This window comes from Haplochromis burtoni, unplaced genomic scaffold (assembly GCF_018398535.1).
Source record: "Haplochromis burtoni strain Fernald_Lab_line unplaced genomic scaffold, NCSU_Asbu1 Contig_257, whole genome shotgun sequence".
NCBI lineage: Eukaryota > Metazoa > Chordata > Actinopteri > Cichliformes > Cichlidae > Haplochromis > Haplochromis burtoni.
This window is the reverse complement of record NW_024582618.1, coordinates 13519-25725: the sequence shown is the minus strand read 5'-3', so window position 1 is coordinate 25725 and position 12207 is coordinate 13519. Positions and strand designations below refer to the sequence as shown.

Below are 12207 nucleotides of genomic sequence, written 5' to 3'. Positions count from 1 at the left end.
GGGGGGGGGGGACCTACGATTCCACGGCCAACAGGAAAACGACCTCAGACAGATAAAATAAAAATAAAGCAAAAAATGAGATTGTAAGTGCTGCGCTCTCGGAGCTAGATTACCTCTCTGGTGTGTCCATGCTTCTCTGTTTTTTTTAGTTCAAGGAGACTTCAGTCTAGACGGAGAAGCCAGCCAGACCGCATCTGCATGTCTGAGCCCAGCACACACGGGCATCAGCAGTGGAGGTGCAGGCGTTCCGTCTGCCAGCTGTCTGCTGCACTCGCTGCTGGAGCTCGTGACCCCATACCCGCTCAGAGTGACCCAACAGCGCCTGCTCGGCAGGGGATACACCGGCGACTCAAAACACGGCTCATGCGGGCTTGTTTTTCAGGGGAAATACACACAAAGAAACCCAGTTAGCGTCCCAGGAACCACAGAATACCTCTACGCGACTGAAAAATGACGACTGGGGGTAGGGCGGTCTTGTGAATGTTGCCGGTTGCCAGTCGGACCTATTTCGCGGGCGCACCGTAAGCTTCCGTCCAACGCATTTAGCGTTTATCCTGCGTTATCGAACAGGCAAAAAAGACGTACAAAGTTATAAAGTTGACTCTCTCCAGTTGACAGCAGATCCCCGACCTCAAACACCATGATTTTACTGACAATGGTTGCTCGTGTGGCGGACGGACTTCCGCTCGCTGCGTCTGTACAGGAGGATGAACAGGTATGAATGAAAGCTGAGCCCCTCGTATGGAGATACCTGCACATCAAACTGTTCTTTAAACAATAATAGTGTGCTTTTTTTTTACACGCTTGGTGCTCTAGAAGATAATGTCGCGATTTTATTTCAGCTTTAGCTAAAGTTGTAATTATTGAGGAACACTGAGTGTATCGTATTTTATACAAACAACTGAAAGTTGAGTTGAACATAAGAGCAGTTTGTTCTGGTCCCAGTCGACAGAAAAATGTCTACAAAGTGCTAATGTCATGTCTTTTTAAATTTAACTGTGAAACCTGTTAGTTTAGATTTTAATGTGGTGGACTATTCTGTATGCAACTGTGGGGATCTGAACTTTAAAGTGATACTTTATTTAATAGCTGTATTTAAAAACCGAACATCAAATGCAGGGGAAAAAAGTGATTTAAGCAACTTTTAACGTGGCGTGGTTGTGTCAGACGGGGTGGTCTGAGGATTTTAAAAACCTGCTGATCTACTGAGATTTCTCCACACAACTATCTCTAGGTTTTAAAACAAGAAATTAAAAGAGAAACATAAAATATCCAGTGACTGTTAGAATGTCCAGACTGGTTCAAGCTGACGGTAAGGCAACAGTATAATTAATACAATCATGTTACACAGAAGAGCATCCCTGAACGTGCAACACATCAAACTTTGAAGCAAACAGGTTACAGCAGCAGAAGACCGCACTGGGTACCACTCCTGTCAGCCAAAAACAGCAAACCAAAGCAACAATATAAGATGGCATGGATTACGCAGTATAAAGTGCACAAATGCAAACTCTTTCTGTCTTTAGCGTGCTTTACTTAAGGAGAAAACAAAATCTCCACTCTATGGCAATACACAACTTATGAACATTGGTGAAGCTGCAATACTGTGAACAAACATTCAGCAAGTTGTTGAATGTTTGGACGTGAGCATGTGTGAACATTGACTACAGCGACAGAACAGGACAATAACTAAATTCCTACATTCTCATGGATCCACATAAGTAATAGTGAGGAAAGGGACAAGGTCCAAACAGTAATTGAATATCCCTGAACTGTGAACCTGAATTGAGTCCCCTGATTACTGCAGAGAGCAGGCTGCATCACCAGTGGTTGTTAGGTTTAATTCTCTGTATCCAGCTACAGGCTTTCCTGTGGATGTGATTCTGTAATGAAACTACAGATGAATGAATGACCTTTTGAACATATTGTTTACACTGTGTGGGTAATATGCAATGACCAAACGACTAAAGTAATTAAATATGAATAAGAATGAGCTTAAGTCTGTTTTTATCTGTCTTTGTCAGTCAGAAAGAGATCTCCAGCAGTACCAGAGCCAGGCCAAGCAGCTGTGCCGTAAACTGGACGCTCAGAGTCCAGAACGCTGCACCCTCGAGGCTGGGGACATGAACTTTCAGTAAGATCACTCAGCATAGAACATTTTGTAGATAATTTTGGTGAGCTTTAACTTGAATCACAAAGGTCATAAAATCATTAATGGTTTGGCCTCATTTTCAGCCTTTTAATATCCCAGGGTGTGTGCTACCTGTCCCTCTGCGAGGCTTCTTTTCCCAGAAAGATGGCTTTTGCATACCTCGAAGACCTCAGCAATGAGTTTTATGACCAGTATGGAAGGAGAATACCCACAGTAACCAGGCCCTACTCTTTCATAGAGTTTGGTGAGACTGGTGTTGAAAATCCTTTAATACAGTACATTTGAAAAGTATTCACAGCTCTTTACTTGTTCCACATTTTTTCATGTTACAGCCTTATTCCAGAATAGATTAACTTTATTTTTCACCCCAGAATTCTTTACACAATACCCCACAATGGCAAAGTGAAAAAAGTCTGCAACAGAAATTTAAAGCAGCGACAATCTGTAGCGATGGTATTGGCCAGGTGATGCTTAGACATGATGCTTGGCATTCAGGCCAAAGAGTTCAATGTTTGTTTCACCAAACCAGAGAATTATGTTTCTCAAGGTTTGAAAGTCCTTCAGGTGCATTTTGGCAAACTCCAGGTGGGCTGTCATGTGCCTTTTACTGAGTGGCTTCCCTCTGGTCACTCTACCAATCTGTCCTGATTTCTGGAGTGCTGCAGAAATGGTTGTCCTTCTGGAAGATTCCCCCCTCCCCACAGAGCAATGCTGGAGCTTTGTCTATCTGTCTGTCTGTTCTAGACTGACTACCAGGTTCTCGGCCACCTCCCTGATTAAGCCCTTTCTACTCCAGACGCTCAGCTCTAGGGAAAGACCTGGTGGTTTCAAACTTGTCCCATTTACAAATGATGGAAGCCACTGTGCTCACTGGGACCTTCAGTGCTGCAGACATTTTTCTGCACCCTTCACCAGATCTGTACCTCGACACGATCCTGTCTTGGAGGTCTACAGACAACTCCTTGGAGTTGGGCATGGCTTGGTTTTTGTTCTTGCATGCACTGTCAAGTGTGGGACCTTATATAGAAAGATGTGTGCTTTTCCAAATCATATCCAATGACCTGACTTCAAGGTGTACAAACATCTAACAGGTGGTCAGTGGAAACAGGATGCGCCTGAGCTCAAAATTGGGAGTCATTGCAAAGCCTGCAAATATTTATGTGTGTTATTTTTAGATTTTTTTTATTTGTTACAAATTTTCAGGACTTTCAATCTTTTTTCACTTTGCCATTATGTCATTTTGAGGTGAAAATGAATTTAATCTATTTTGGAATAAGGCTGTAATGTGACAAAATTTAGAATAAGGGAAGTGCTGTGAATACTTTCTGGATGCATCGCAAACAAATACGTGACACTACTCACTTTCTACAAAAAGAAAGAAAATTTTTATAGTATCCTACATGTTGTTCCAGACACCTACATCCAGAAAGTTAAGAAGTCATATGTGGACAGCAGAGCTCGGAGGACCTTGAGCAGTGTTAACACAGAGCTGCAGGACATCCAGAGAATTATGGTTGGAAATATTGAGGAGGTCCTGCAGAGAGGAGAAGCTCTTTCTGGTAAGTACTAAAAAAGAACTGGATGATATTCAGAAAATAATGGTGGCAAATATTGATGAAGTCCTGCAGAGAGACCCTCTCTGTGGTAAGTGTAGCCAGTGTTGGTAACACATGCCGTCAAATGGGAGATTCTGCTCAAAATTACCAATCAGAACAAAATTAATGTTTCCTTCATCCTATTTGTTTCTCAGCTATCTGCACAAAAGCCAGCAATCTCTCCAACATGGCAGAAAAGTACCACAAGGATGCCAAATATCTCAACACTCGCTCCACCTATGCTAAGTTTGCAGCTGTGGCAGTGTTCTTTGTCACGCTCATCATCTACGTGCGTTTCTGGTGGCTCTGATGTACGTCCAGACAAGGATTTCGACACGAAGCTGGAGTTTCTCCTCGAAGAGCACTTAAACTCATGTTACAGTCTGTTATATACCAGGGTGCCTTGAAACAGTCTTAAAGACTGTTTCAGTCTTACGGACCTGTGTTGAATGTAGACGTTCTTTCTGTGATTTACTCAGTCGTGGGTTATACAATAGAAGCTGAGCTGTAAGTCTTTATTGGGATGTTTAATGGGCTTTTGTGTGATAGAAAGGCTTTTATATATAGTAAATGTGCATACTGGAAACATTAAAGGGGACCCATCAGGCTCATTTATGGTTTCATATTTATAGCTTCAGAGCAGTTTTGCGTGAGTCAAAGTTCAAATGAAGCTTCTTGATCTTACGCTGGGCCTCAATTAAATTTCATGCAAGCTTCACCTTTTTTAGCTGACTTTTTTCTCATTGGCTGCTGCTCATAAGCAGGTGAGTCTGTGCTCATAGGCAGAGCTGTGTGCCCGAGGTGACCAGATTAGAGATCTGCACTGTTATATATATATATATATACAAGAGAAAACAAGCATGATAGGTCGCCTTTAAGAGCAGAAAGAGTTCATGTTTCTATACACTGATGTTGGAGATTCTGTTAGCGTGTTAGCACTGATGAGAATCCATGTAAGCACGTGCAGGGGTTAGAGTCTTAAAACTGTGATCAAATGTGAATGTTTGTTTACAAAGTTTACACAAGCGTGAGAAAGTGTTATTAAAAATGTTAAATATTTATCAAGAAATCAATCTGCTTGACTTTTCTTTATATGACACAATTTATGTGAAAATCTTCAAGGCTTCAGCGCTGACGTGAAGTGAATAACACTGATTATCTCTTCATCGTGGCAGCTGTTAGTGGGTGGGGATATATTAGGGAGCTAGTGAACATTTTGTCCTCAAAGCTGGAAAAATGAGCAGGTGTGAGGTGTTCTCGGTGTGCAGTGGTCAGTATCTATCAAAAGTGATCCAAGGAAGGACCGGTGGTGAACCAGCGACAGGGTTACTGATGCACTTGTGGTCCAATCCAACAGATATGCTACTGTAGCTCAAATTACCCAAAAAGTTCATGCTGGTCCTGATAGAACCGTGTCAGAATACAAGGAGCATCACTTACCAGGGAACAACTGGCAGCATGATGCACAATGGGAGGAAGGCAAGCTGGTGGAGGCAGTGTGATGCTTTGGGCAATGCTCTGCTGGGAAACCTGTCATCCATGTGGATGTCACTTTGACACGTACTACCTTCTTAAGTAGAAGACCATGTGCACCCTTCATGGAAACAGCATTCCTTGATGGCTATGGCCTCTTTCAGCAGGATGATGCGCCCTGCCACAAAGCAGGAATTTGAGAAGCACAACAGTGAGTTTGAGGTGTTGATTTGGCCTCCAAATTACCCAGATATCAATCCAACTGTGTCAGCCAGTGTGGTTGTGTTGGTCACTCTGGTACGAACAACACGCCCGTGGTGATACTACGATCAGTTCGGGCAGGTTGTTCCATCTTCTTCACTCCCAATTCTGGAGGTAGTCTGATAAAACCCGGCTGTGCTTTTGTGATTAATTGTTGTGCTTGATTGGTTTCTCTCTCCTCTGTTTAATTTTAAACAAGTTTTTGACAGATTCATAAACTGTACTTTCTTATTTTTAGGTCAGGTCATCTAATAAATTTGTTAATCCCTCTTTAGACAAACCAAGCAGCTCGTGTTTACACAAACTCAGAGCGAACAAGAAAAACAGAAAAAGCGAGTCGGACCAGCGAGGCTGAGCTGCTTTTTATGATTACTTTTATGAAAATCACTGAGCTCTGACTGTAAATGAAGAAAGACAACAAAGACTGTTCATTTTGAAACTGTATATAAAAGATATACAGCCAGCCACTGTGGCATCACCCTCTGGTTTCCTGTTATTTAATTAGACTAAGTTGTAAGTTTGTGCCAACATAATATTAAGGCCTCGTTAATCGGTTGTAGAGACGTTTAAATATCCTCTTTTTATTGCAGAAAATGTTTTTGATTAATATGCCTCATTAATTCGTTTGAATTTATAAATAGTCTCATCTACTGTTTATTTACCTGCTGTGATAGCAACGTTGGTCTGTCACCTTCTGAGTCTGTATGTGTGCCAAAGTACTTAAAACTTCCTGATATACTTCCTGTTGCAGTAGCAGGATGTCATTAGTTATGAGTACTTTGGTATGTGTTTACAGTACTGTGCAAAACTCTCGAGACATTCCTCATTTGTATTTATTTTGCTTCCAAGGAACCAACTTTAACTTATATCTTTAGGCACTTTGTTACAGCTTCCTGTTGCAAAAAATATAATGAATAAATGAATCAGTGAAAAATATCAAAGATTGTCAAGACTGACAAACATAAAATAGTATTTTTGCACCAGCAAGGTGATTCCTAAAGAACAATTAGTTAGAAACTTGGCCTCAGCATGGTGCACTGTGTGTTCTTAAGAAATGTGAGGAAACTGTAGATAGATAGATAGATAGAGAGATAGAGAGATAGAATTTAAACAATAAAAACTAACAATAACTGGTGCACAGTGTAACTTTTTTCTCTTCTCCGCTGCTGGCTGATGGACCACCATCGGTACAGGTGATAAACCAGTTGTATCACATACTTTGCACACTGCCTCTGACTGACAGCAGAGCTCACTGCAGGCAGACGAGCCATCCCTCGATTTCCATCGGACAGTCAATACGCTCTCCCGGCTGGATAATAAACTCCCCTAGCCGACGGCAGATCCTCAACTTAAAACACCATGATTTTGCTGACACTCATCACTCGTGTGGCAGACGGACTTCCGCTCGCTGCGTCTGTACAGGAGGATGAACAGGTATGAATGAAGGCTGAGGACCCCAGTATGAAGATACCTGCACACCAAACTCCTCTTAGAAAAGGATTTGTTTCTTACACTTGGTGCTCTAGGGGATGATCCATGAGTTTATTGCAGCTTCAGCTCAAGTTGTAATTTATTGAGCAGCACTAGGTGTAAGATGTTTTACAAACAAGAAGCAACTGAAAGTTGAGATGAATATAAGATTTTCTGGTCCCAGAAAATCCTGCAAAAGTACTACCGTAATGTGATGGAATATGTGCTAATAACATGATGCGAAACTTAGGAGTCTATCTCTGCCTGTAACTGTGGGGATCATTTTATTACAAGAAATAATCAGATGCATTATTAACAAGGCTGGTTCAGATCACACCGTTACCTCTTTATAAAGTACCCCATTATCAGGTTTAATTATGCAAATAATCCAGATAGAGAGACTACCAGACTGTGATTTTCCAGTGAATGAGAGCAAATATTTTTGTAAATATTTTGTAATTTCACACAAAAAGCTTTAAAAGGAAAAGCATGAAAAAGAAATGTATCTCAATTTTCCTCCATACAGAGACATTTTGCAGGTTCCACGTGTGAACGACTTTCTCATCATTTTGAGAGCACTGGATGGCTCTGATGAGAATAATGTATACATGCTCTCATCAGATAGTGTATTATGTACATGTGTTCAACTGCTCATTAATGTAAATATCTAATCACCCAAACACATGACAGCAACTCAATGCACTCTATGCATTTAGACATGGTTAAGATGACAACCGAGCATCAGAATGAGGAAGGAAGGTGATTTAAGGGACTTTGAATGTTGAATGATTGTTGTTGTCAGACAGGCTGCTCTGAATATTGTAGGAACTGATTATTTGTTGGGATTTCCCCACACGGGAGAGGATTATAAAGAATGACCAGAGAAAGAGAAAATAGCCAGTGAGCAGTATAATGATCAGACTGGCTCAAGCTGACAGGGAAGGCGACAGAAACTCAAATGACAGTTTTTCAAATTCATCGTATGAAATAAAGCATCTCTGAATGCACAAAACATCATATCTTGAAGCAGACAGGATACAGGAGCAGAAGACCGCATTGGGTGCTGCTTCTGCCAGCTAAGAACAGGAAACTGAGGCTACAATTTACACAAAACTTTCCCAAAGTCATGCAACAGAAGATGAAAAATGTTGTCTGGTCTCATAAATCTTTGTTTCTGCAGCAACATTCAGATGGTAGGCTCAGAATTTAGCATAAAAAACATGCAGGCATAGATCTATCCTGCTTCATGTCAGTGGTTTATTCTACTGGTGGTGGTGTAATGTTGAGAATATTGGCACAGCTGAGCATCGCCTATCCCCTACCCAACCCTGTGGCTTGTCATGTCTGTCATAATATTGTGCTGTGGCCATTCATGTGCCTTTTTTTGTGCAGAGGAGTTTTTTTGTTTCCTGTTCTCGTGCTGTCCTACCATGGAAGCACAGCATGAGTGGAGGTCTCTTTTTTTCCTCTTGTACCCTCCCGTTGTTGTGTACATTTCAGTGTTCTTTTCTGTAACGCTACCGATCTCCGACTTGTAACCCCATGTGATGTCTGTGTTATGTGTGTAAGGTCGGGTCGGGGGTCCCATTTTCACTGCAGGGCAACCTGCTTGTGACAAATAAAGCTTGATTGATTCTGATTCGTTTAAACACCACCTGAGCATTGTTGCTAACTGCATCCACCCTTTTATTGGCACATTTACTGATGGCTGTTTCCAGCAGGATAACACACCATGTCCCCCAGCTCATTTCATATCAAACTGGTTTCTTGAACATGACATCAGATATTAATCCAATAGAGCAGCTTTGGGATGTGATGCAACAGAAGAGTCACATAATGGTTGAGCAACCAACTGAGTTGCTGTCATGTCAACTTGGACCAAAATCTCTGAGGACAGTTTCCGGCACCTTTTGACGTTGCACCATAACGAATTAAAACAGTTTGAAAGGTAAAAGGATCCAACATGGTACTAGCAAGGTGTATAATAAAGTTTCTGAGTTTGTAGGCATTGCTTCTTGAATTTTATACTGTTTACACTGTGTGGGTACTTGGTGATGAATGCATAAATGACTAATCATTTTAACTTTAAGTGAGATAAGAATGAGCTCAAATCTGTTTTTATCTGTCTTTGTCAGTCAGAAAGGGACCTCCTGCTGTACCAGAGCCAGGCCAAGCAGCTGTGCCGGAAACTGGACGCTCAGAGTCCAGAACGTTGTACCCTTGATACCGGGGACAAGAACTTTCAGTAAGATCACACATTTTGTTGATAATTTTGGTGAGGTTTAACTTGAGTCAAATATAACTAATGGTTAGACCTCGTTTCAGTTTTTTAATATCCCAGGGTGTGTGTTACATTATCCTCTGCGAGGCTTCTTTTCCCAAAACGATGGCTTTTGAATACCTCGAAGACCTCAGCAAAGAGTTTTATGTCCAGTATGGAAAAAAAGTACCCACAGTATCCAGGCCCTACTCTTTCATAGAGTTTGGTAAGACTGAAGTCCAACATCTTTTATCACACAGAGACATGGCACTAATCCCTGTAAACAAATAAAATGAACATTTTTATAGCATCTTACATCTTGTTCCAGACACATATATTCAAAAAGTGAAGAAGCCATCTGTGTCGATCAAACTCCGGAAGACCTTGGCAAGTACTAAAAAAGAGCTGGAAGATATTCAGAAAATAATGGCGGAAAATATTGCTGAAGTCATGCAGAGAGACCCTCTCTGTGGTAAGTGTAGCAGGCGTTGGTAACACATCCCATCAAATGGGAGGTGCTGATTCTATTCAGAATTATGTAGACAATTTGTTATTATTCCAATTTACAAATTACAATGTACACGTAGTCAGAGATGTTCAGTTCATCCCAATGTTTTGATTTTATCCCCTCAGATATTGCCAAAAAAGTCAGCAACCTGAGCAGCTTTTCAAAAAGTTGCCGCAGCAATGCCAAAGATGTCAACACCTCCCCCGGCTATGCTAAGGCTGTAGCTGTGGCTGTGTTCATCACGCTCATCATCTACATGCGTTTCTGGTGGCTCTGATAGACGCTGCGACAAGGACGTCTCCTCGTCCGGCACCTAAACTAATCATACATTGTGTGCCATATACAGCCCGCTTTGGTGTGAAGTGAGCCAGACCAGTGATAAACATATAAAGTTACAGAATAGTTTCCTTTTTAGCCAACTTGCTTCACATTGGCTTTCCCTCATAAACAGGTTGGTGGAGCTTCTGGCAGCGTTTCAGCACTGATGGAGAGTCCATGTAAGCATGTCCAGATGTTAGAGTCTTAAAACTGTGATGTTTGTAATTAAAGTTTAAACAAGTGTGAGAAAGTGTTATTAAAAATGTTGAATATTTACCAAGAAATCAATCTGTTTGAGTTTTATATATGACAGTTTATGTGAACATCATGAAGGTTGCAGGCCCTTTCTATATACACACAGAGGGTAAAATAAGTATTGAACACCTCACTAATTTTCTAAGTAAATATATTTCTAACGGATCTATTGCTATGAAATTCTCACCATGTGTTGTTCACAGTTTCCCCACACAGGAAGCATCTTGAAGCTGTAATCACCAACGAAGGCTTTTGTACAAAGCATTCAATTATTTTCAGTATGTACAATGCTTTCCCCCTCTATCATTCCCATTACTACACATAATTTATGACCATCTGTGGTTTGTTCTTGTGTGGATTGGACAGGTTTTTACTGACATATGGTGGGAATTTCATGTCAGTAGCACCTTTAGAAATGTATTTACTTAGAAAATTGGCGACATGTTCAACACTTATTTTACACACTGTTTATACAGTGGTGTGGAAAAGTCTTTTATTCCATTCCTGGTTTTCTTTTTTGTATGTTTGTCATACTGAAATGTTTCAGATTGTCAAACAAATTTAAGTGTTAAACAAAGATAACACAAGCAAACACAACATGCAGTTTCTAAATGAAGGTGGGGGGATTACCCTAACAGCACAGCGACAACTCATACAAGAGATTACAAAAGACCACAAGAGACAGAACGACATCCAAAGAACTGCAGGCCTCACTTGTCTGAGTTCATAACTCAAACATAAGAAAGAGACTGAGCAAAAATGGCATCCATGGCACAGTTGCAAGACGAAAACGAAGAACAGGAAACCAAACGAAAAGAAGCATCATGCCAACATTAAAATATGGCAGTAGTTGTGTGATGGTCTGCAGATTTTTTGCTGCCTCAGGACTGGAAGACTTGCTGTGATAAATGGAACCATGACTTCTGTCTACCAAAACATCCTGAAGGAGAATATCCAGCCATGTGTCCGTGACCTCAAGCTGAAGCACACTTGGGTTCTACAAGAGGACAATGATCCAAAACACACCAGTAAGTCCGCCTCTGAAAAACAAAATGAAGACTTTGGAGTGGCCCAGTCAGAGTCCTGACCTGAATCCGATTTTAAGATCATGAGTGGATGACCTTAAAAAGGCAGTTCATGGTGGAAAACCCTCCAGTGTGTCTGAGTTAGAACAATTCTGCAAGGATAAGTGGGCCAAAATTCCCCCACAGCGACGTGAAAGACTCATTGCAGTTGTTGCTTCTATGGCTGAGCCAACCAGTTATCAGGTTTAGGGGGCAATCACTTTTCACACAGGGCCATGTAGGTTTGGATTTTTTTCCACTTCACACTAAACATTTAGGAACTGCACTTTGTGCTTACTTGTGTTATCTTTGTCTGATATTTACATTTGTTTGATACAAAACCCCCCACAGAATATCAGGAAGAGTACTGGTGATTCCCAAAATCATCTTTGATATGTTTGTTGTAACTTTTTATCCACCAGTATGCATAAGTGCATAAATATAACTCAACACATTTTCCAGTTCAATTTTACAAATAAAAATCAGAAAAAAATAGACGAGCACTTTATTTTGTGATAAAGATGTCAAATTACAGTTAATTACTTGCATTCCTGAACAAAAAAATTCTGTTTTGAATGTTTGAGTGCATTTGCCTAATAAAGAAAAATGTTTTGTTTGTCGTACTAAAAAGGTTTTTGTCAAATTTCTAAAATATTTGTAATTTGTTTTAGTACAAAGGGTCTAATAAATTTGTTAATCCCTGTATAGACAAACCAAGGAGCTCGTGTTTACACAAACACAGAACAAATAAGAAAAACAAAAAAGCGAGTCAGACCAGAGGCTAAGCTGCTCTTTATGATCCCCAAATGAACAAAGACGACAAAGGCTTACTGCTGTATTAAAGACGTGTG

At 40.8% G+C, this 12207-nt stretch overlaps 3 protein-coding genes across 3 annotated transcripts in view; 2 read left to right on the top strand and 1 right to left on the bottom strand.

Moving 5' to 3' along the window:
* LOC102298056 (uncharacterized protein C1orf21 homolog) overlaps positions 1-455 on the bottom strand; it is a 9651-nt gene extending 9196 nt beyond the window's left edge. Inside the window, exon 1 of the mRNA XM_005939040.3 lies at positions 114-455. The gene's annotated coding sequence lies outside the window, so the exon portion shown is untranslated. The remainder of the gene's footprint in view (positions 1-113) is intronic.
* A 60-nt stretch (positions 456-515) lies between these two features.
* On the top strand, positions 516-6307 carry LOC102298578 (vesicle-trafficking protein SEC22b). Its single transcript, XM_005939042.2, has 5 exons — positions 516-715; positions 2025-2134; positions 2236-2396; positions 3565-3711; positions 3903-6307. Exons 1-5 carry the CDS (start codon positions 641-643, stop codon positions 4055-4057), a joined length of 648 nt encoding a protein of 215 aa, XP_005939104.1. The 5' UTR covers positions 516-640; the 3' UTR covers positions 4058-6307.
* Positions 6308-6612: 305 nt separating this feature from the next.
* Positions 6613-10321, top strand: LOC102297744 (vesicle-trafficking protein SEC22b-B). The gene is made up of 5 exons (XM_005939039.3): positions 6613-6915; positions 9087-9196; positions 9277-9437; positions 9540-9683; positions 9845-10321. The coding sequence occupies exons 1-5, from the start codon at positions 6841-6843 to the stop codon at positions 9994-9996; spliced, it is 642 nt and encodes a 213-aa protein (XP_005939101.1). The 5' UTR covers positions 6613-6840; the 3' UTR covers positions 9997-10321.
* The last annotated feature ends 1886 nt before the right edge of the window (positions 10322-12207 follow it).

Bases quoted from the DNA above. Each gene is read 5' to 3' on its own strand.
- LOC102297744 (XM_005939039.3), top strand. From the start codon at position 6,841: ATGATTTTGCTGACACTCATCACTCGTGTGGCAGACGGACTTCCGCTC. The intron at 9,197-9,276 runs GTAAGATCACAC...ACCTCGTTTCAG, and splicing joins ACCGGGGACAAGAACTTTCA to TTTTTTAATATCCCAGGGTG. The intron at 9,684-9,844 runs GTAAGTGTAGCA...TTATCCCCTCAG, and splicing joins GCAGAGAGACCCTCTCTGTG to ATATTGCCAAAAAAGTCAGC.
- LOC102298578 (XM_005939042.2), top strand. From the start codon at position 641: ATGATTTTACTGACAATGGTTGCTCGTGTGGCGGACGGACTTCCGCTC. The intron at 2,397-3,564 runs GTGAGACTGGTG...ATGTTGTTCCAG, and splicing joins CTACTCTTTCATAGAGTTTG to ACACCTACATCCAGAAAGTT. The intron at 3,712-3,902 runs GTAAGTACTAAA...TTTGTTTCTCAG, and splicing joins GAGAGGAGAAGCTCTTTCTG to CTATCTGCACAAAAGCCAGC.